This window comes from Amblyomma maculatum, chromosome 3 (genome assembly GCF_055883805.1).
Source record: "Amblyomma maculatum isolate TAMU_Amacu chromosome 3, ASM5588380v1, whole genome shotgun sequence".
Taxonomy (NCBI): Eukaryota; Metazoa; Arthropoda; class Arachnida; order Ixodida; family Ixodidae; genus Amblyomma; species Amblyomma maculatum.
The window spans coordinates 174,956,269-174,974,434 of record NC_139346.1 but is presented as its reverse complement, the minus strand read 5'-3'; the positions used below and the strand labels follow the sequence as shown (position 1 = coordinate 174,974,434).

Below are 18,166 nucleotides of genomic sequence, written 5' to 3'. Positions count from 1 at the left end.
GTGAGTGGAATGCTGTACACTATCTTAGTAGTGCACCGAGTGAACCAAAGGTGGTGCTTGATCGAACAAATCGGCTTTTCTTTTCTCACCATCATAGGACAAATTTTTGAAAGCTTACTCGGAGCAGAAAAGACCACATTTACATCATATCTTTTGGCAACTTTCTTAAGATTGTGATAATGAAGTTGCTTTTTTAGACACACATGTTTGACTGTCAGAAGGTGATAGTAGCTCTGTACTTAAGCTTGGTTTTTTCATAATAAACTTTAGTTGGAAGTGCAGCATTCGTCCTGTCGTGCGTGTTTTCTTCATGTCGTTGTTTTATTCGTGCTGCGAATGGGTTTCAATATGGATCATTACCAACTGGCCCAAACATCGGTGTTATTGCACATTATTTAACTTATTGGCCTAGTTATTTTTTCGCACACATTACATCACCCTCTATCAATTGACACTACTCATTAACCTCTACCACTTCTCAATTACTCACAACTGCTGTGAACAACTTTTTTGCCTGTAATTATTTACCGAACTAACTTATTCGCCTAATTATTTTTTCGGACGCAACATTACGTCACCCTTTATCAATTGACATCACTCATTAACCTCTACCGCTTCTCAATTACTGACAACTGCTTCAGGCACGATTTTGCTGATGCAGTTTGCGGACACGGTCTGCAGACAGAAATCTGTGAACATAGCGAAGTAATGCTTTCACATTAAAAAACTAATAAAGAAAAAAAAAAGTGCATATTTGCCATTTGTAAAAGCAGTCTGCGACATTTCATATTCGTTATTACAGGCACTCCAAAAGTAAAACGGGGCAGGTAAATGGACATTTTTTTTTCATGGTATGCTCTACAAGCAGATGTTCATGCACATAGCTTGGGTGCATATGGTATATCCAGATGACCAGTGTTGCAGTTTTAATGTTCACCTCATCAGCCCGGACAGCAGTTTTTCCACAGAGCTGTGCTAACTTTTACTTTTGGGGTACCTGCATCATTCATGTGACAATTGAATTGTAGATGGCTTTGCCAAAGGGCATCTCTTCCACGTCTCATTCTTCGAACACCAAGCTATTGTTTTGAACTTTAAATACTTAGAAGTAGCATGAAAGAGCGCCCAACAACAGAGGGGGAGCCTCGATTCACAAACCAAACCAACTTTTCCACAAGGGGACTTGTCTTCATCTGGGTGTAGCATGTTGCAGGAGTAGAGAAGGTGTTCAAAGAAACTATAAGGCCAGCTTCAGAGTGATATACCCGGTGCTCAATAATGCAAAACTCAAGGAAACTGCAAATTTGTTCACATTTATGGAACTCTTTTTAATACCTTTATGTTGCTGGGACTAAAGCCTCAATATATGCTGTCTGTGCAGATGTGAACGAATGTACGTCGAACCTTCCGATCGACCCAAATGGCCCGTGTGGAGTCGGAGCCATCTGCATCAACATCATTGGTGGCTTCCAGTGCGAGTGTCCACCAGGAACCACAGGAGATCCATTCGGAGCTGGATGTATGTTGAACGATCTCCTTTTTACCGTTTTCCATTTTTGTGCTGTTGTATATTTTGTCACAGGCTCAGATTGCTAAAAGAGTGGCCTTCTTTCTTTGCAGGCCAAGGATCAGCTGCCTGCAGGTCGGACGACCAGTGTCCTCGAAATGCCGTGTGCGAAGCAAAGGGTGGAACTTGTTTCGGTGAGTCTCTTTCATGTCCTCTCAGCAACATATTTCTTTGGCACTGCTAAATGGCTATGATAATTACGAGTTCAAGCATGATGTTTAAATTTAAGTTTCGCTAGACCTGTATACAAAAAAAGTACCTGCGAAGAGCTAATTATAAACTTTGTTTAAGCTGCGTAAAGAATGTGCTGGCATATAAATTTTTTTTTTACATTTCATGCGTAGCAAATAAAGATATTTTTGCTTGTAATCTCACCTTTCTCTTTTCTTTTGCTGTTGTGCAGATCCTTGCGTGACATCAGAGTGCGGTCCAAACGCCTACTGCGAACCCAAGGATCACAAACCAACGTGTTGGTGCCGACCTGGCTACGAAGGTGATCCCTACGACCTTGAGCAAGGCTGTCTATCACGTAAGTGGCTAAGCACATTAATCTCCACATGCGTTTCAGGAGACCACAGGACTGCAATATCCTGTGCTTAAAAATGCAAAGCAAGTGATTTCTGTCACGAGTGTACATAGCGACAGTGAACAGTACCATTTGACTTGGGGACATCTATAGGACTGGCATTTCCCCCATGGTATCGTGACAAAAAAGATGCCTTTAATATATACAGGAGCATGCTGGTATAATAAAAATTTTAGCGTGCATTGTTTGTCAAAAGGTATTTAATTTATTACTGTATAACTTTAAAGAACTTTGCGTGTTGCCTTTTGCATATTTGTGCAAAATTCACTCAAAACTTTTTTCTTGCGTCTTTTCCTTTCAGCGTGCTCCAAGGTGTGGTGCGGCAACAATGCGCACTGCATTGTAAACTCAAGAAATGAGGGTGTCTGCAAATGCTTCGAAGGATTCCGTGGGAACCCATGGGAAGGAGGAGAATGCTCACCCGGTACGGTTTGGCTTGGCTACGAGTTCATTGCTGATGTGCAGCACTTTCCAGTATATACCACGTTGGCAATGCCGACTGGATGGAAAATGTCATCTCTGTTTTGCGGGAAAAAATTACTTTTTTGTGAAAAGTTGAGGACAGGACTGACGGCTGAGAAGCGACTATCTTGCTCATTTCATGGCTGAACCCCAAGAGCATGATGGTGAAATCTGGCTTTCAAATATGGAACCTGGCAATGCAAGAACAACTGTTTCAAGCAGCTCAGCAGTAATGAATGTGGCAGTTATCTGTATGTAACTGAGATAGTGTTGTGCGACATAAACGTTGAATCTTAAACTACTCCAGGCACATATAAAGGCACAGCATAGTTTATTTATTAGTTAGTTAGTTCCTTCAATTATAAGTTATAGCCTTTTCTGTGAGATGGCTTTACTGGGTAATAAAACAGGTTCCAAGGCTGTTCAACAGACTTCCATATATGCTTGTAGTAATTAGCACTTTCTTTTCCTGCTTTTAAAAGTCCTCTTAATCATGTTGTTTTTTAAAAAAGCTGACGAGATGAGGAACTAATATGAAAAATTCACTTAAGTAACAGCTGAGTGAATCGCCTCATCACGTCTTGCAATGGCACTGTTCAATTTCACTCAGTCTGCTCTATTCAGAACTACTAAACGTGCAATTTTGTCTTTCTTTTCCCCCTACATAGACACTCACTGCTCGGAATCTAGGCCTTGCCCGAAAGGGCAGGATTGTGTTGCTGGCTACTGCATAGGTTAGTTGACCTTCCTCTCAACTTCTGTCGACGAACGTTTGCACCGTACCATTTATCACATCGATTCCCAGTTAAGAGTCCAAATATTGACGCAATTTTTCTTCGCTTTTCACCAGATCGATGCGAGAATGTTCAGTGCGGCGTTGGGGCACGCTGTGACCAGCAAACGGGCAGCTGTGTCTGTCTACCGTACTTCCTGGGCAACTCTGAAGTCATGTGTGTTCCGCGTAAGCAAGTTTAAATGAATCTCGTACATCTGCGAGAATGGGCTTTTTCAAAGACTGAGTGAGTAGCAAGTTGAAGACACTGTTGTTTCTGCGTTTACCTGCAGCGGTCTTGCCACCTGCGTGTTCCCCCGGATGTGGAGTCGGAGCGCACTGCATGTATGCTGTACCCAACAAGTGTGTTTGCAACCCTGGGCTGTTTGGAAACCCCTACACCGGCTGCAGTGAGTGGTCGTTAAGTTTCACTGCGCCTCACTTACACCTGCGCGCGTAGCATACAAAATCGGCTGTCACTATAGCGACTATATTTGCTTATTTAGGTTATCTGCTGATTGCTTATATTTCTTGCAGTTTTCAAATAATCGTCAGTAATGCTCACCAAATTTTCTTGCCTTATGCAACAAACAGACATGTGTGGTCACACTTATAAGTTGTTGCTCAAAATTCTGCTGTGGGTCAGAAGATATTCAGAAGCTCAAAATGACAAAACGTTGCCTTCAGTCATGCCTAGTGCTTTGCCTAGTGGAAATGTTTATTACATGTTTTACCTGTCTCATTTTACCGAGCGACACCTTTATATGTTCTCTCAGCCCAAGACAAGCCACGCTGTACCGCTCTCACCTGTGGAACGAACGCTCAGTGCCACGAGCTGGGCGACAGACTGGAATGTCGCTGCCCAGCAGGTCTGCAAGGGAACCCCTTCACACGGTGCGATGGTGAGTATGGTACATGCTCTGCATTTGCTGCTGTCTTTCATGCTTAAGTATACTGCAGTGCCCACTTTGGGGTCTTTCTGAAGATACTCGACTTAATTAGTGCAATAGGAACAAATTATATTTCAATTTAATGTAGCCAGATGTTCGGGCTTTACGCATAGCAATGTGCATTGAGCAAATGTGCCATATCTAGTATTGTTCTACTGGTACAAATGTTGCCCCTTAGCAGCCCGCTCAGTCACATTTTTCATGATTCTCAGTGTAATTCAAGATCGTATAGCTCTTCTTGGCTGCATACCTACTCTTAACAAATTTGTTTAATCAATAATTGCACCGCCCCTGTGTTGTTGCAGACTAAGGTCATATTTTATTAGCAAGGTGTGTATAGTTATTTGATATCTGTTTAATTTGAACCAGTTGTTGGCACTGCGCGTTTCGACCAGGTGTGCGATGACAAAAGCACGTTGTCCTGTTCATAAATTTCAGTAATTATGATTCTTATTCACTCAACTCTATGCTTTGCTTCACACACTTGTGTAATTATTTCTTGGCAGTTTTAGCCAATATTTGCTGCTTTCTACAGAGCTCAGCATTCATGATGCTTATGCATGTGACAACATGCTTTTTTTTGTGTGCGTGTGAAAGCACCTTATCTTGCTATGGGCAATGGGCCTAGCAAAGGATGCAATTTTGTTATGTGCAGTTCTTGTCACTGTAGTCATCGATCGTCAGCATCAGGCCTTCAGGAGTTATTGCTGGGATTTGTTTGTAGTGCTTTCGAAAGGGCACACTTTTCTTGGTGCCCAAATTCTGCAAACAGCATTACAGTTGTGTTGCTGAATAGGAAACTGTAGCAGGCCATTGTTCTCATAGCAGCATTGTTCACAACCATATCCTATTCATGGCTGTTCCAGACATCAACGAGTGCCTCGGAACTGGCAGTGTTTGTGGCACTGATGCAAGCTGTATCAACACCTTCGGCAGCTTCAAGTGCATCTGCCCACAAGGAATGATTGGAAACCCACTGTTTGCTTGCAGTAAGTTTTCTTTGCACTACTGATTTACTGGCCTTGGTGTTATATTTATGTCCTATGCATGACTATGTGTGAAACTGTATGATGTTGAATATTGTAATACATTGATTGTAATTCGCTAGAAGCCTGTGTATTATAGAACTAAGTATTATGGGAAGAGCTCAGCTCTGAACTTTTGTTATTAAGCTATTGGAATCATTAAAATAATTAGGATTGCATTTTTACACCTCTTAGTTTGTTTAATTACACCATGAAGTAGTAAACATGCCAAAAGTGGCAGCATGACTGTATAAACTGCTTCAATGCATTTGTCATGGGATTTGAATTTGTATGCAAGACAATAATTCTCTGTTTCATGCTGCCTTTTTGTACTCCAAATTGAGACAAGGTATGTATGACTTCATCATGGGTGTCAGAAATAATAGTATTAGATGTTCTATTCCAGGTATCTGTTGCACATATATACTATTTAAGAACTAAAAGTAATGCTAAGCTCATATTTTCTTTTTTGTTGTTTGTTGAAAAGGATATTATATAATAAGTAGCGTTACCACGCACATCTCAAGCAAAATTACAGACAGTAAGCATTTCTATAATACATACAGTGTTTTTAATCTTCGTGCTCACATGCAGAGAGATTCGAAGTTGCCGCTGCAGTGTCCAGTTTCAAATTTCTATGTATCATCACAAAAGGCATGAGTGTAAACAAAATACATTGCTTTCAGAGTGAAATCTTAACAAGTTATTTTACGGTTATTTGTGCAGCACCTCAGGGACCAGGCACAGTGATACCTGGGGTCCCTCCCGTTCCCGGAGGCGGTGGCGGTGATGTGCCCCCACCGCCAGTTCTTCCACATCCTGGCGGTGATGGACAGCCCCCCATTCCACCCACTACGTTCACTCCCCCCATCCCACCGGTCGTCTGCAACACAGATCATGACTGTGGACCTCTGGGCGCTTGCGTACCAGGCATTGACAACCGCCGACATTGCATACGTGAGTGAAGGCCTCCTCTCAGCAACCAGAGCTAGTTCGGAAGTTCAGAAACCCTGGCATAACCTTCAATTGGCACTCACCTTATCAGTGCAAGGGTTCTGGACAAGAAGCAGCCTGAGGTTGTTGGCAAAACACACTGAAAGTAATACAGTGAAATCAATTATCTGAGTTATAAGCTTGTTTGTCACCATCATTTAGATGGCATACCTCTTGTACATATGCTAAAAAATGCAAAGTCATCTTTGACGCAAACACTAATTTTATAATGGGGCTATGCAGCCATGAAACTCTTAGCCATCAGAGCTGTCTAGATTCGCTGAAAAACAGCTGCACTTTCAAAATATCAGCATTTCTAGTATGCTCTTTCCTTCTTATCTGTCCATGCATTTTGGGTCAGCAGTGTGTAAGTTCCACAACACACATGTGGAGCACCTCGTGACAGTTGTGGTGGGAGTAGAGTACTTATTGCATCTATTGTATGTATTCAGTTGATATATGTATTTCTAATTGGAAACATCCAATAAGAGCATTCAATAACACAGCTGAGACAAATTGGATTGAACTGGAATCATTTGGATTTTCAACAAAATCGTGGTGTGTTCTTGGCATTTTCATTTGGTCTTTTTTCACTTCATTTCAAAACTCATAAGACAACATGTGTCATTCTTTTCACCAGCAAATTCTGCAGCATGCTGCATTAAAAATTTGGTACATTATTTCGCCGAAACTGTTAACCCCCTTGAATATTGCTTTTGTATGGTTGTGTGACTTTTACTCCATATGCTACTTACAGAAAAGTGTTAAGAACTTGCTTGGTTCACTTGTCTGTTATCATGCAACTGCATAGAGTTAGTCTGCAAGCATCGTGCTGTAAAAATAATCTGATAGTGGCTTTTCTGAACACTCTACTCGACAACTGATAAGCCAGCTTTATTCTTGTAGTAGGCACGCTACTGGATACCTAATAATTTTGTCTTTCACCTAGTTCCAGATATTTGTAAAGATTTTTCTGGCAGCAGCGGTATAGGGTTTAATCGCCTAGACACTTGTGTGGAAACAGTTTCATGTCTTGTTCTGCAATTGTTCACCAAAATACTGACAAATTCTCCAGGCCCCTGCGAAGACCGGGTGTGCGGCCCGAATGCAGCCTGCACAGTGGAGAACAGGGTTGGTGTATGCCAGTGCCTGGTAGGATTCCAGGGTGACCCCGGTGACTTGGATATTGGCTGCACGCCACCAAGAGGCGAGTGGATGTCAATCCATTACCGAGTCGAATTGCTTCCCAACCTTCGATGTCTGTGTTTAGAAGTTATTTACTAATCTAAGTTTAAGCTTTGGCAATTCAGCATCCTTGTAATGAGGCTTATTAACAATGTGCATCTGACCCTTTTTTGAAACAGCTGGAACCGTCTGCGAAACGGACGACGCCTGCAATCCCAATGCTGCTTGCGTGGTCAGCCAAGACAACACTCGAAAATGCCAAGGTACCTTGCCCCACCTTTTCGTCGAGTAACGGTTTGTCCGGAGATTTTCCAGTCTGCTATTGGAATGTGCTGCAATGTCTTTTTCCTTTCTGTCTAGATGTCTGCATCAACACTCAGTGTGGTCCCAATGCTGCGTGCCAAGCAATCTACCACAGGGCGAGCTGCATCTGCAAGGAATCATACTACGGCGATCCAAACGATCTGATTCGTGGCTGCACGAGTGAGTCTATTACGACAGCATTGCGTCAGTTTTGCAAGCGCTTTCATCTGGTAATTATCAAATCAGGCCTAGAGATTTTGTAATACTGTGCAGTCACTGTGTGGCTTAGCTGGTGAGGAACATCACCGAGTGTAATGACTGGTTTACTGACTTTATTGTGTACAGTCATGGATGGAATAATACGCATCATACTTAAGTGGGCAGACTCGTCCGACGTGTTACCTAGGGAAAAATTAACAGGTGTTTGATACCTACACAATTGAATGCCGCTTGTGCGGTTATATACAAAGGCAGCAAGCATCTCTATTTCTGTTATGCAGCACAAGGAAGCAGCCCCAAAGTTAAAGTTGGTCCATTTCAATCTGTCTGTGGCTGTACATAGCATGTATTACGCCTTGAGAGTGGTAAACGTTTCATAAATATTTTTTTTTCACTCAAATTTAAATATGCCAGGTGTGCATAATATATATATGCAAATAATAATATAAGGTGTGCATAATATATATATATATATATATATATATATATATATATATATATTTAATTAGAATAGAAACCTGTTGTATAGACAGTTAAAAACACTGTCGAACAAAAAATTCTGGCAGCACTCATATTTAAATAATCTGTTTGAAAATGCCAGGGTCTAACTTTCCACACTTTTTTGTCGCTTTGGCAGCAAGTTCTTAGCTGTTCTCATTGTCATGTCCGTCATTGTCATGCACCTCATTGTCACATGCCTTTTGTTTGTCTCATTAAATTTGTTTCATCTGCATTTTTATTATTTTCATTAATGCAGAAACATGCTGTTATCCTGCTTCTGATACCATGTTCCTTACTGTAACATTTCTTTAATTTCCATTTACGCAAAGGAGTCGTTGAACTGGTTAATAAAAATAAATTTTCTTATCTCGCAGCAAAACTACAACACGAGTGTTTGGAAAACAGGGACTGTGGTGAACGCTTCGAGTGCAAGCTTGGAACCAAGGGAGTCAAGCAATGCAGAGACGTCTGTGAAGACAAGACCTGTGGCAAAAATGCCGTCTGTCTTGGAGAGCACCACAAGGCCATTTGCGAGTGTCTGCCAGGCTTCATTTACGATGGCACAGGCTGTCAGGTTCCAGATGACTGTGCTGTTGACCAGGATTGCCTCGTGCACGAAGCCTGCCGGCACCAGTCAGGTGGAAACAAGTGCGTTGATGTCTGCCTGAGACATGCCTGTGGTCCGAACGCAAAGTGCATTGGACAGAACCACGTCCCAACGTGCGTCTGCCGCGATTCCTTCCTGGGTAACCCCAATGACCGCATTCGAGGTTGTCAGCCGCTGCTCGACACCTGCATCCAAGATGCAGACTGCGCAGAGAGTGACCGCTGCCTTCCTGACTCGCGAGGTGTTAAGAACTGCACAAGGACCTGCCTCAAGACTCGATGCGGCCCTAACGCACACTGCGTCGGAAGGCTTCATAGGCCTGTCTGCGAATGTCGGGAAGGTTATAATGGGAACCCTAGTGATTCATCACAGGGCTGCACACCAATACTTCGCGACCGTTGTCGTAGTAACCATGACTGCAAAGGTTATGAGGTATGTAAGATCACTCCTGTGGGAATCAAGGACTGCATTGAACTCTGTCTCGACTATGAATGTGGACCAAATGCAAACTGCATTGCTATGGACCACCTGGCGGCTTGCGAGTGTCTCCCAGGATTCGCTGGCAATCCGCACGATCTGCGAAGAGGCTGCATGCGGCATTTGTGCGAGCACGATAACGACTGCCCCGATTCGGCCGTTTGCTTGTTGACTCGAGCGGGCGTTAGGAACTGCACCGATCCATGCTGGGACAGGCGATGCGGACCCAATGCAGATTGCATCACGGTGCATCACAAGGCCAGCTGCGAATGCAGGCCTGGCTTTGAGGGCCTCGCTGATGACATCCGGGAGGGCTGCACTCCTATCCCCAAATGCCGCACAAGCAGCGATTGCAGGGATGATGAGATCTGTGCCGTGGACCGCAATGGCATCAAGAGTTGTCTTCCAGGTTGCACAACCACCCTGTGTGGGCAGAACAGCGTCTGCAGAACCGAAAACCACATCACAATCTGTCAGTGCCGGGAGAACTTTGTTGGAGACCCATACAACCGAGACACCGGGTGCTATGCCCAACCAGAACGCTGCTACCGGGACAACGACTGCCCATCTATTGCAGTCTGCAAGAGGGTATTCGATGGCAAGAATGATTGCTACGATGCCTGCGAAGGTCATATATGTGCTCAGGGTGCTGTCTGCCAAGCAGTCAATCACAGACCAACGTGTGTTTGTAAGCCTGGCCTAGTAGGGGACCCACAGTTGGGTGGATGCCACATTCCCGATGAATGCCAAGTTGATGTGGACTGCAGGGAAGACCTCATTTGCCGTCCGGACACGACAGGCCTGAGGAAATGCGTGCCTGTGTGCGTGTACGAAAAATGCGCTCCAAATGCATACTGTACGGGCGTGCATCACAAGGCACAATGCGCCTGCCCTCCTGGAACCCACGGAGACCCTTTCAATCCTCATATAGCTTGCTTGCCAACTCAGCCAGTTGCTGAAGGCTGCACTTCGGATGATGAGTGTGCCTCTCACGAGGTGTGCACTCACGGTGGCAAATGCATTGATGCCTGCGAAAGGAAACAGTGTGGTCCCAATGCAGTGTGTCGCGTGCACAACCATCGGCCTTCTTGTCACTGCTTGCAAGACTACAAGGGAGATCCTGACAACCCCATCAATGGATGCCGGCCTAAAGATGAGTGCCAGATTGACGAAGACTGCAGGAGGCTCACTGATGTTTGTCGGACTGACAACACAGGCAGCAAGAGATGTTTCGATGCCTGCCAATTTAACAAGTGTGGGCAAAACAGTGTCTGTGTTCCCAGGCCGCACTCGTACGAATGCCAGTGTCGACATGGGTTTGTCAGAGACCAAGAAAATGTGCTTGGCTGCGTCGAACGAGAGCATGACGAGTGTCGCAACCACACTGGGTGTCCGACAACGTCGGCCTGCATTCCCAACACTATCGGCGTGATGAAATGTGCTGAAGTTTGCATCAGCTTCAGCTGCACCCCCGACGCAGACTGCATTGCGTTCAACCACAAGGGCCGGTGCACATGCCGAGAAGGATACACTGGGGACCCCAACAGCAGAGGAGGCTGCCAGAAGATCCCAGAACCTGAGTGCATTAATCACGCTGACTGTCCACACCCTAACGAAGTCTGCCAGTTTGATGAAGCATATGGAGAGCGCAGGTGTCAGGATGGCTGCAAGTTCCTCAAGTGTGCACCCCGAGCTGTGTGTGTAGTTGACAACCACCTTCCCAAATGTACGTGTCCAAATGGCCTCTACATTGGCGACCCTTATGACCAGCGGGAAGGCTGTAAACAGGTCGAATGTCTCAAGGATGAAGACTGCCACATAACGAAGGCTTGCTTTCCTAACTTTTATTGTGAAGATCCTTGCGTGGACGGCTGTGGAGTCAATGCTGGCTGTGTGGCTCAGAACCACCAGCGCATCTGCCACTGCCGTCCCGGCTACACCGGTGACGCATTGGTTCGGTGCGAAGAAATTCACTACTGTGACTCCAACCCATGTCACCCTTCAGCCAAGTGCATCGACGTTCCAAGTGGCTACGAGTGTGTCTGCACAAACGGTTTCATTGGAGATCCTTACCGCCAGGGCTGTCGCCACCCTAACTCATGTCCCCACGGGAACGGTGACTGTCCCAGTCATCTTGCCTGCTATCCTGACCGTCTTGGTCAGCCAATGTGCCAAAACCCTTGCGACCATTTCAAGTGCGGATTGAACACCGTCTGCCGAGCCGAAGGGCATGCAGCGACCTGTGAATGCCAGTCGCACTTCCGCGGAGATCCAGCGGTGGGTTGCAGCCGAGAGTCTGTCGTGTGCTTGAGTGACCACGACTGTGCCTCTGGCTATGCCTGCGTTGACGAGCAGTGCCGACTTGTCTGCACTCGGGAATCCGACTGTGCTGCTGGCGAGAAGTGCATCAACAGCCGCTGCGTCCATCCTTGCTTCTCACACTCAGACTGTCCACCAAAAGAGGCCTGCCTCAGTGCTGGTTACTGTCAAGTTGGCTGCAGAAAGAACAGCGACTGCCAGCTGGATGAAACCTGCTCGCAGAACCGCTGTCAAAACCCATGCGAGATCAAAGGCTTGTGTGGCCCCAATGCAATTTGCAAGGTCAGCAACCATGAAGCCAACTGCTATTGCCCTGAAGGCCTTACCGGAAATCCGACGCCCATCATCGGGTGCAAGAGGCCAGTGGTTACGTGCACGGGCTCCTGTCCCAAAGGCCTGTCATGCATCGAGAACCGGTGCCGCGCTGTCTGCAGCGGGTGCATCATTGGAGAGGCCTGTGTCAACGACTTCTGCATGGGTGAGTTTGAGAGGCCTCTGTATTTGTTTTATATTCTCAAGCAGTTGCATGGGCAATTTGAGACAGTACAGGCACAAAAATTTTGATTTCGTTTTGCTTTTTGCAGTCTTCGTTATGCAAATACTGTGAATAAGTCTCAGTTTAGAATTGACACAAATGTGCTATGCATGATTTAAAGCTTGAATAATTACAACATGGGTTTGGCTCTTGTTACTGTTTACCCTGGTGTGATTGACAGCTACATAATGTCCTTAGGCAGCTGAATGAGTGCTGTAGTATATATGCAAATTACGATGTTGAGATAAGCATATACATAGAAAGAAAAAAGTGTATGGGGGTTCTGCGGAGCAGTGAGGCAAGTGATAAACAAGCTGTGCTGCTGCTGCCTCACTGAGTTCCTGTCTTTTGGAAATCTGCACTGGAACAACTGAGTAGAAAAAGCCAGCACATAAAAATGTTTGCATTAAGATCAACATTATGTATCACACTATCAATGACATCAATCCTATCATTTCTAGAAGAAAGGCAAAAGCACAAAATTTTAGTTTAAGTACCTCTCTGAAAAATTACGTGATGGTGCTTGAGCATTATAATGCCTTACTATTTTTGTTTTCAGTAATAGTCTTGTGCTTCACATGCTAGTTTATCTAACATAGGCACGTCAGTATTCACCACATATAAAAGAGAAATCTTAATTCATCGATAGCCAAGTTTTTACATGTTATATCAGCACTGTAGCATATGGAACTCATCTTGGTTGACAGCTGAGAGATAATTTCATGCATCTGGTGTTTTTTAATGAGCACCAAAATTTCAGAGTATAGGACTTTCTTCGCCTTTCACTGCACATGTAAAGGCCACTCTTGTTGCCAAGCCCTGTGGTGAAGCTCACATGACATTCCTAGTGCTTTAAAGCTTTAGGCAGTGTTACTGTAGGAAAATGACCTGGCCAGCTCGTTTCAGAATGGTAGCAACTTCATGACATTCCGACAGCACAGATCAGCAATTCTTTCATTTATTCTCGTATTTGTCACTGAGGCTGTAATCACTAACGCTATGTGCGCTTATGTCACACCATTTACACATTATCTAGAACCATGCTCTGAACTGCATTCTCCTTCTTCTTCTACAGCGGCATGCTCTGAGGACAGCGAATGCCCAGCTGGAGAGCTCTGCATCCATGGCTACTGCCAGGTTGGATGCCGGTCGGACAGTGACTGCCAGGTGTACCAGCTGTGCTCGCTCAATCACTGTTCTTGCAAGCCAGGATTCCACACGGTGGAGCACGGCTGTGAAGGTGATTCAGTTCTCCATTTCTTGTGCAATAAACACTGCTGGACACTGTGAGAATTAGTGCTCTCGGCAGCCAATGGCTTAAGTTGACTATATAACTGATAGTGAGAAAGAAATTTATCCATTTTTCTACTGATAGTGAGAAAGAAATTTATCCATTTTCCTACTGATAGTGAGAAAGAAATTTATCAATTTTCCTTGGTGAATACTCATGCAAGAAGCTCGGTGGATGTTGTGTGCTCCTTGAACGTTCATGATTTTTTCACATATGAGAACTATATAATGTGCATCGTTCAACTGCTTGACATAGTTTTTTTGTATATGTGAACTATATAAATTAAATCATTCAACAGCTCGACATCTGGCTCATTTTGTGTCTTCCTTTTTTTTTTTTGCTCAGATATTGATGAGTGCCTGAACAACCCGTGCCATTCGACCGGAATCTGCGAGAACACCATCGGCAGCTTCGCGTGTCGATGTCCCGAGGGCTTCATTGGTGATGGTTTCTCGGGCTGCACCAATCCCGGTGAATGCCCGCGAGGCGATTCTGACTGCCCTCTCAATGCGGCCTGCGACCAGAATGGAGTGACAAAGTGCATCAGTACGTGTACCTTTAGGTCATTTGTATGTGGTAAATTTCAAGTGAAGTATATGCTGTGTGCTAGGTTAACTTCCGCCTAAACTTACCTGCCGGCGGCTACAGAACAAAATACAACTCATAGCCCTCGCTTCACCACACTTGCTCAGCATTGACTTATTTCCTCATACACAGTCTCGATGCCAGCAAAATGACAACTAAATTTTACACTCCTGAAGGTAGCCTGGAGCAGTGACAGGTAAAAATTCTACTGATCAATTTGTAACTATAAATGGCCTTCCTTTTTGACTAAGTGATTGGTTGGTGTTCTGAATTACGAGTAATAACTTTTTGTTAGAAGTGCTTTGAAGTGTTAGTCATCATCATCATCATCAGCCTGATTATACCCACTGCAGGGCGAAGGCCTCTCCCATATTTCTCCACTTAACCCGGTAATACAGGTTTAAGTTCCTTAATTTTTGTTAGTTTTATCTTGTGCAGTTTCAGCTCATAACTCTCGGCAACAACTAACGATATGTGGGACTGCAAGGTGGCACCTACAATTCTTTTTAGTTTTTTTTGTGTGTGCATGTGTGATTTGCTTTTCCATGAATGAAATGTAGAAATTATCTCATCTTTTGCAGATCCTTGCGAAGAAGAGCCTTGCGGCCCTAATGCAGCATGCACTGTCGTGAACCACAAAAGGCAGTGCGCTTGTCCACGAAGTGCTCTCTACACGGGCGACCCTTACGACAAGAACAGGGGTTGTGTTCAAGGTCAGCCCTTTTTTTTTTTTTTTTCACGAAAGAAAAAAATGAATGTCTTAATCAGCAGCAGATGCCCGGTTACGTGTAGTGCATAAAAGTTTTAGCTCAATTTTGCAGGCAGTTTTTGTTTATTTTGCTAGAAAGACTGTGGTGTAAGCTGTTACAGTTTCTGTATGATTTAGTCTGGCAGGTTATGCAAGCCTTTCGGCACAGGAATGCAGTGTCTTTTCTGGGGTAGGTTTATGACGTCATTTTTAAAGCCAAGGATATGATCTTTTATGGTCAAATGCAATCTATTGGAATGCATAAAAATTCAATCCAGGCCAAATAAAAATCACCTAGAATGAAGCAGATTCAAACTGGATCCAATAAATGTGCCTTTTTTTAGGGGAGAGGAATTCCAATTTGTTACATTTTATACCTTTTTCGTACTGCACACACATGCTAAGTATTCAAACTACCTCATGAAATCATATAGCCATATAATAACTGTTATTGGCTGCTTGATATGTTTATGAATGAAGTAACACTCATTTTTATTTTGCAGTGGACTGCCTTCATGATACAGACTGCCCTCTCAACCAAGAATGTGTTCATTTTGTTTGTGAAAGTGAGTAGCCTTGCAACTTAATCATATTAAAAATTTGCTTTTCATATCCGTTTAACTGAAACTTTTGATATCATTATGCCATTGTTAGTCTTGCTCTTGCCAGGTTTTTGTTCATGTCAAGCACGTCTTCTTTGCAGGTCCTTGTGACAGGGTACAGTGCGGACCTCATGGTACTTGTACGGTGAAGGATCGCCAAGCCTTTTGCGAGTGCAAACTGGGCTACGAAAACAATGGAAGACTGAACTGTGTTGGTAAGGCCACAGCTCAACTTGTCGCCGTGCCAATATGCACTTTGAGCATTATTGTTGCCGCAGACAATGCGGCTGCAAAGACGCACTGTCATCTATAACGATGTGCACCACTCGTTATTTTGACTGCATTGGCACGAGCCAACGTGTGCTTTTCTCTTATTCTCTTCAGACACGGACGAGTGTAAACTACACCCATGCCACTACACTGCCATTTGTGAAAACAATCCGGGAAGCTACATCTGTCGATGCCCCAGTAACCTGATCGGCGACGCTTATGGAAAGCAAGGAAGCGTTGGATGTAAGTATGGTGGTGAAACTTATGCGCATTTGTGTGTTTTAAAAGGCTCTTAAGAATATGTGGAAGCAAAGGCACCTGCTGCAAAACCTTAGTTGCGGCAGGTGCTACAAGTGACAATTCAGCACTGTGCCTCAAGTACGAGAATAAACACAGGAGTGTGCTGGGCAAAGGACAACTTTGTTATAAGACCAGCGTGACAGGATGGAAGTGTATAGGAATGAAGGCAGTCAATGTGGGAGCCACTTAATGCACTCGAGTCATCAATGAAATGTGACAAGCTGGTCATTCAAGCTAGAAACCAGCCGCATTGTAATGCTAGTAATTGCTCACGATAGGAGTTGTGAACGATGAAAATTAATTTCTTTGTACTTTGTAGGTCACGATCCGAACATATGCTACAATGGAAATGCTGACTGCCCCCCAACATCTGCATGCATTGATATCAATGGAACGCCATACTGCAGAGGTATGTAATGACTCTGGAATATAAGAAATGTTTTTGCTATCCACTTTTTGGCGATCTAGGTCACCGAAGGTAGCACCGATAATGAGCCTAAAATTATCTTGACTGAATTCATTGCACTTCTTTGAGCTTAATATTTTACAACGCTTGAATTTCAGACCTGTGCGAGGATCCAACCACGTGTGGCATCAACGCCAACTGCAGCACCATTAATCACAGGGCGGTTTGCTCTTGTCGTCCTGGATACACCGGCAACCCAAAACAGCGATGCGAACTGGGTAAGCTCATACACATGCTCATCATCATGTGAGCACAGACTCGTGGCTTTTGAACTGTTGTCACATGCTTTGGAACTTGTCTAGACAGCAAATTCTCAAAATTGCTTTGTTTGCACGTTTACCTTTCCCCACCCCTAATTACCTTTCAGTTGAGTGTACACGGGATGAAGAGTGCCGAAACACCGACATCTGCATCCGAAACAAATGTGTCGGTGAGTGTCCTTTTGGAAGTTCCCTTTATAGTAAAAGCTCACGATTGTCTGAAATGCGGAAGCGCATCATTTTGTGTCTCACTTGCCCACTCTGCAGACTCTTGCAAGAGCAATGCCAAGTGTGGTGTGAACACCATCTGCATCTCGCAAGATCACCAGGCAATCTGTAGGTGCAGGGATGGTTTCCGTGGCAACCCTAGCACCGGATGCATCAGTGAGTGTTACTGACAATAACAAACACGCAGTAGCACTAGGCTTCTTGTACAATTCTTAACTGGTATGTTCGCTTATACTAGCTGCTATTCATCATGCATAGTTAAGCAAGTAACTCTGCCGTACGAGCCAGTGGAGCAAGGGCTGTCGTGAACTCAGAAAAAAAAAGTGAAGATTTTCCCAGTTACTAATCATGCCACTTCTTTTGCACTTTGGTGTTCTTATGACTGCAAGTTTCTCTGTTCTCTTCTTTTTTCTATTATGCTGTACTTGTATTTTTGTGCATTGTTCGTGAACATCTGACAACAATAGTCAAAGATCAAACCTTTGTTGTTGTTTTTATTCCACTGTTCAGGTTTTTTTTTTTCTTCAATATTTACATGTTTCTATCTTTTTTCATTACAGAGAACATACCCTGCTCAAGTGATGACGGATGCCCAATTGGAGAGTTCTGTTACAAGGGACTCTGTAGAGGTAACACTATAAACACCTATCAAAATCCGAAATGAAACATCTTTATTCCTTTTCCCATTCAGTTTTCTTTTCATCTTCTTTCTTTGTAATGTTATGCAGGTGAACTTTTTTTATTTGTAAACATCGGAGAACCTGTCCAGGAGAATTCGTCATGATTAATATGAGCTGCATTTTATTAGAGTTTTGGTCTTAAATTTTTATTCACTTTCTCATTTTCAGTCTATTGCCAGTCAGACAGAGAATGCGGTAGCAACGAAATTTGTGAAGACGGAAGGTGCAGAGGTGG

General features: G+C 44.0%; 1 protein-coding gene and 1 long non-coding RNA gene across 2 annotated transcripts in view; one reads left to right on the top strand and one right to left on the bottom strand.

The window, feature by feature from the left end:
* LOC146197018 (uncharacterized) overlaps positions 1–18,166 on the top strand; it is a 330,602-nt gene that overhangs the window by 263,014 nt on the left and 49,422 nt on the right. The window contains exons 27-52 of the mRNA XM_084598725.1: positions 1,382–1,519; positions 1,621–1,701; positions 1,971–2,096; positions 2,455–2,577; positions 3,284–3,349; positions 3,466–3,576; positions 3,681–3,797; positions 4,164–4,289; positions 5,204–5,326; positions 6,089–6,319; positions 7,431–7,562; positions 7,720–7,803; positions 7,901–8,023; positions 8,938–12,444; positions 13,577–13,741; positions 14,138–14,338; positions 14,959–15,090; positions 15,629–15,691; positions 15,829–15,942; positions 16,112–16,240; positions 16,617–16,706; positions 16,862–16,981; positions 17,131–17,193; positions 17,291–17,407; positions 17,812–17,880; positions 18,100–18,162. Coding sequence (XP_084454851.1) covers positions 1,382–1,519; positions 1,621–1,701; positions 1,971–2,096; positions 2,455–2,577; positions 3,284–3,349; positions 3,466–3,576; positions 3,681–3,797; positions 4,164–4,289; positions 5,204–5,326; positions 6,089–6,319; positions 7,431–7,562; positions 7,720–7,803; positions 7,901–8,023; positions 8,938–12,444; positions 13,577–13,741; positions 14,138–14,338; positions 14,959–15,090; positions 15,629–15,691; positions 15,829–15,942; positions 16,112–16,240; positions 16,617–16,706; positions 16,862–16,981; positions 17,131–17,193; positions 17,291–17,407; positions 17,812–17,880; positions 18,100–18,162 — 6,414 coding nt within the window. The remainder of the gene's footprint in view (positions 1–1,381; positions 1,520–1,620; positions 1,702–1,970; positions 2,097–2,454; positions 2,578–3,283; positions 3,350–3,465; positions 3,577–3,680; positions 3,798–4,163; positions 4,290–5,203; positions 5,327–6,088; positions 6,320–7,430; positions 7,563–7,719; positions 7,804–7,900; positions 8,024–8,937; positions 12,445–13,576; positions 13,742–14,137; positions 14,339–14,958; positions 15,091–15,628; positions 15,692–15,828; positions 15,943–16,111; positions 16,241–16,616; positions 16,707–16,861; positions 16,982–17,130; positions 17,194–17,290; positions 17,408–17,811; positions 17,881–18,099; positions 18,163–18,166) is intronic.
* LOC146197016 (uncharacterized) overlaps positions 14,184–18,166 on the bottom strand; it is a 64,297-nt gene continuing 60,314 nt past the window's right edge. Inside the window, exon 5 of the long non-coding RNA XR_014706159.1 lies at positions 14,184–14,306. This is a non-coding gene — a long non-coding RNA (uncharacterized LOC146197016). The remainder of the gene's footprint in view (positions 14,307–18,166) is intronic.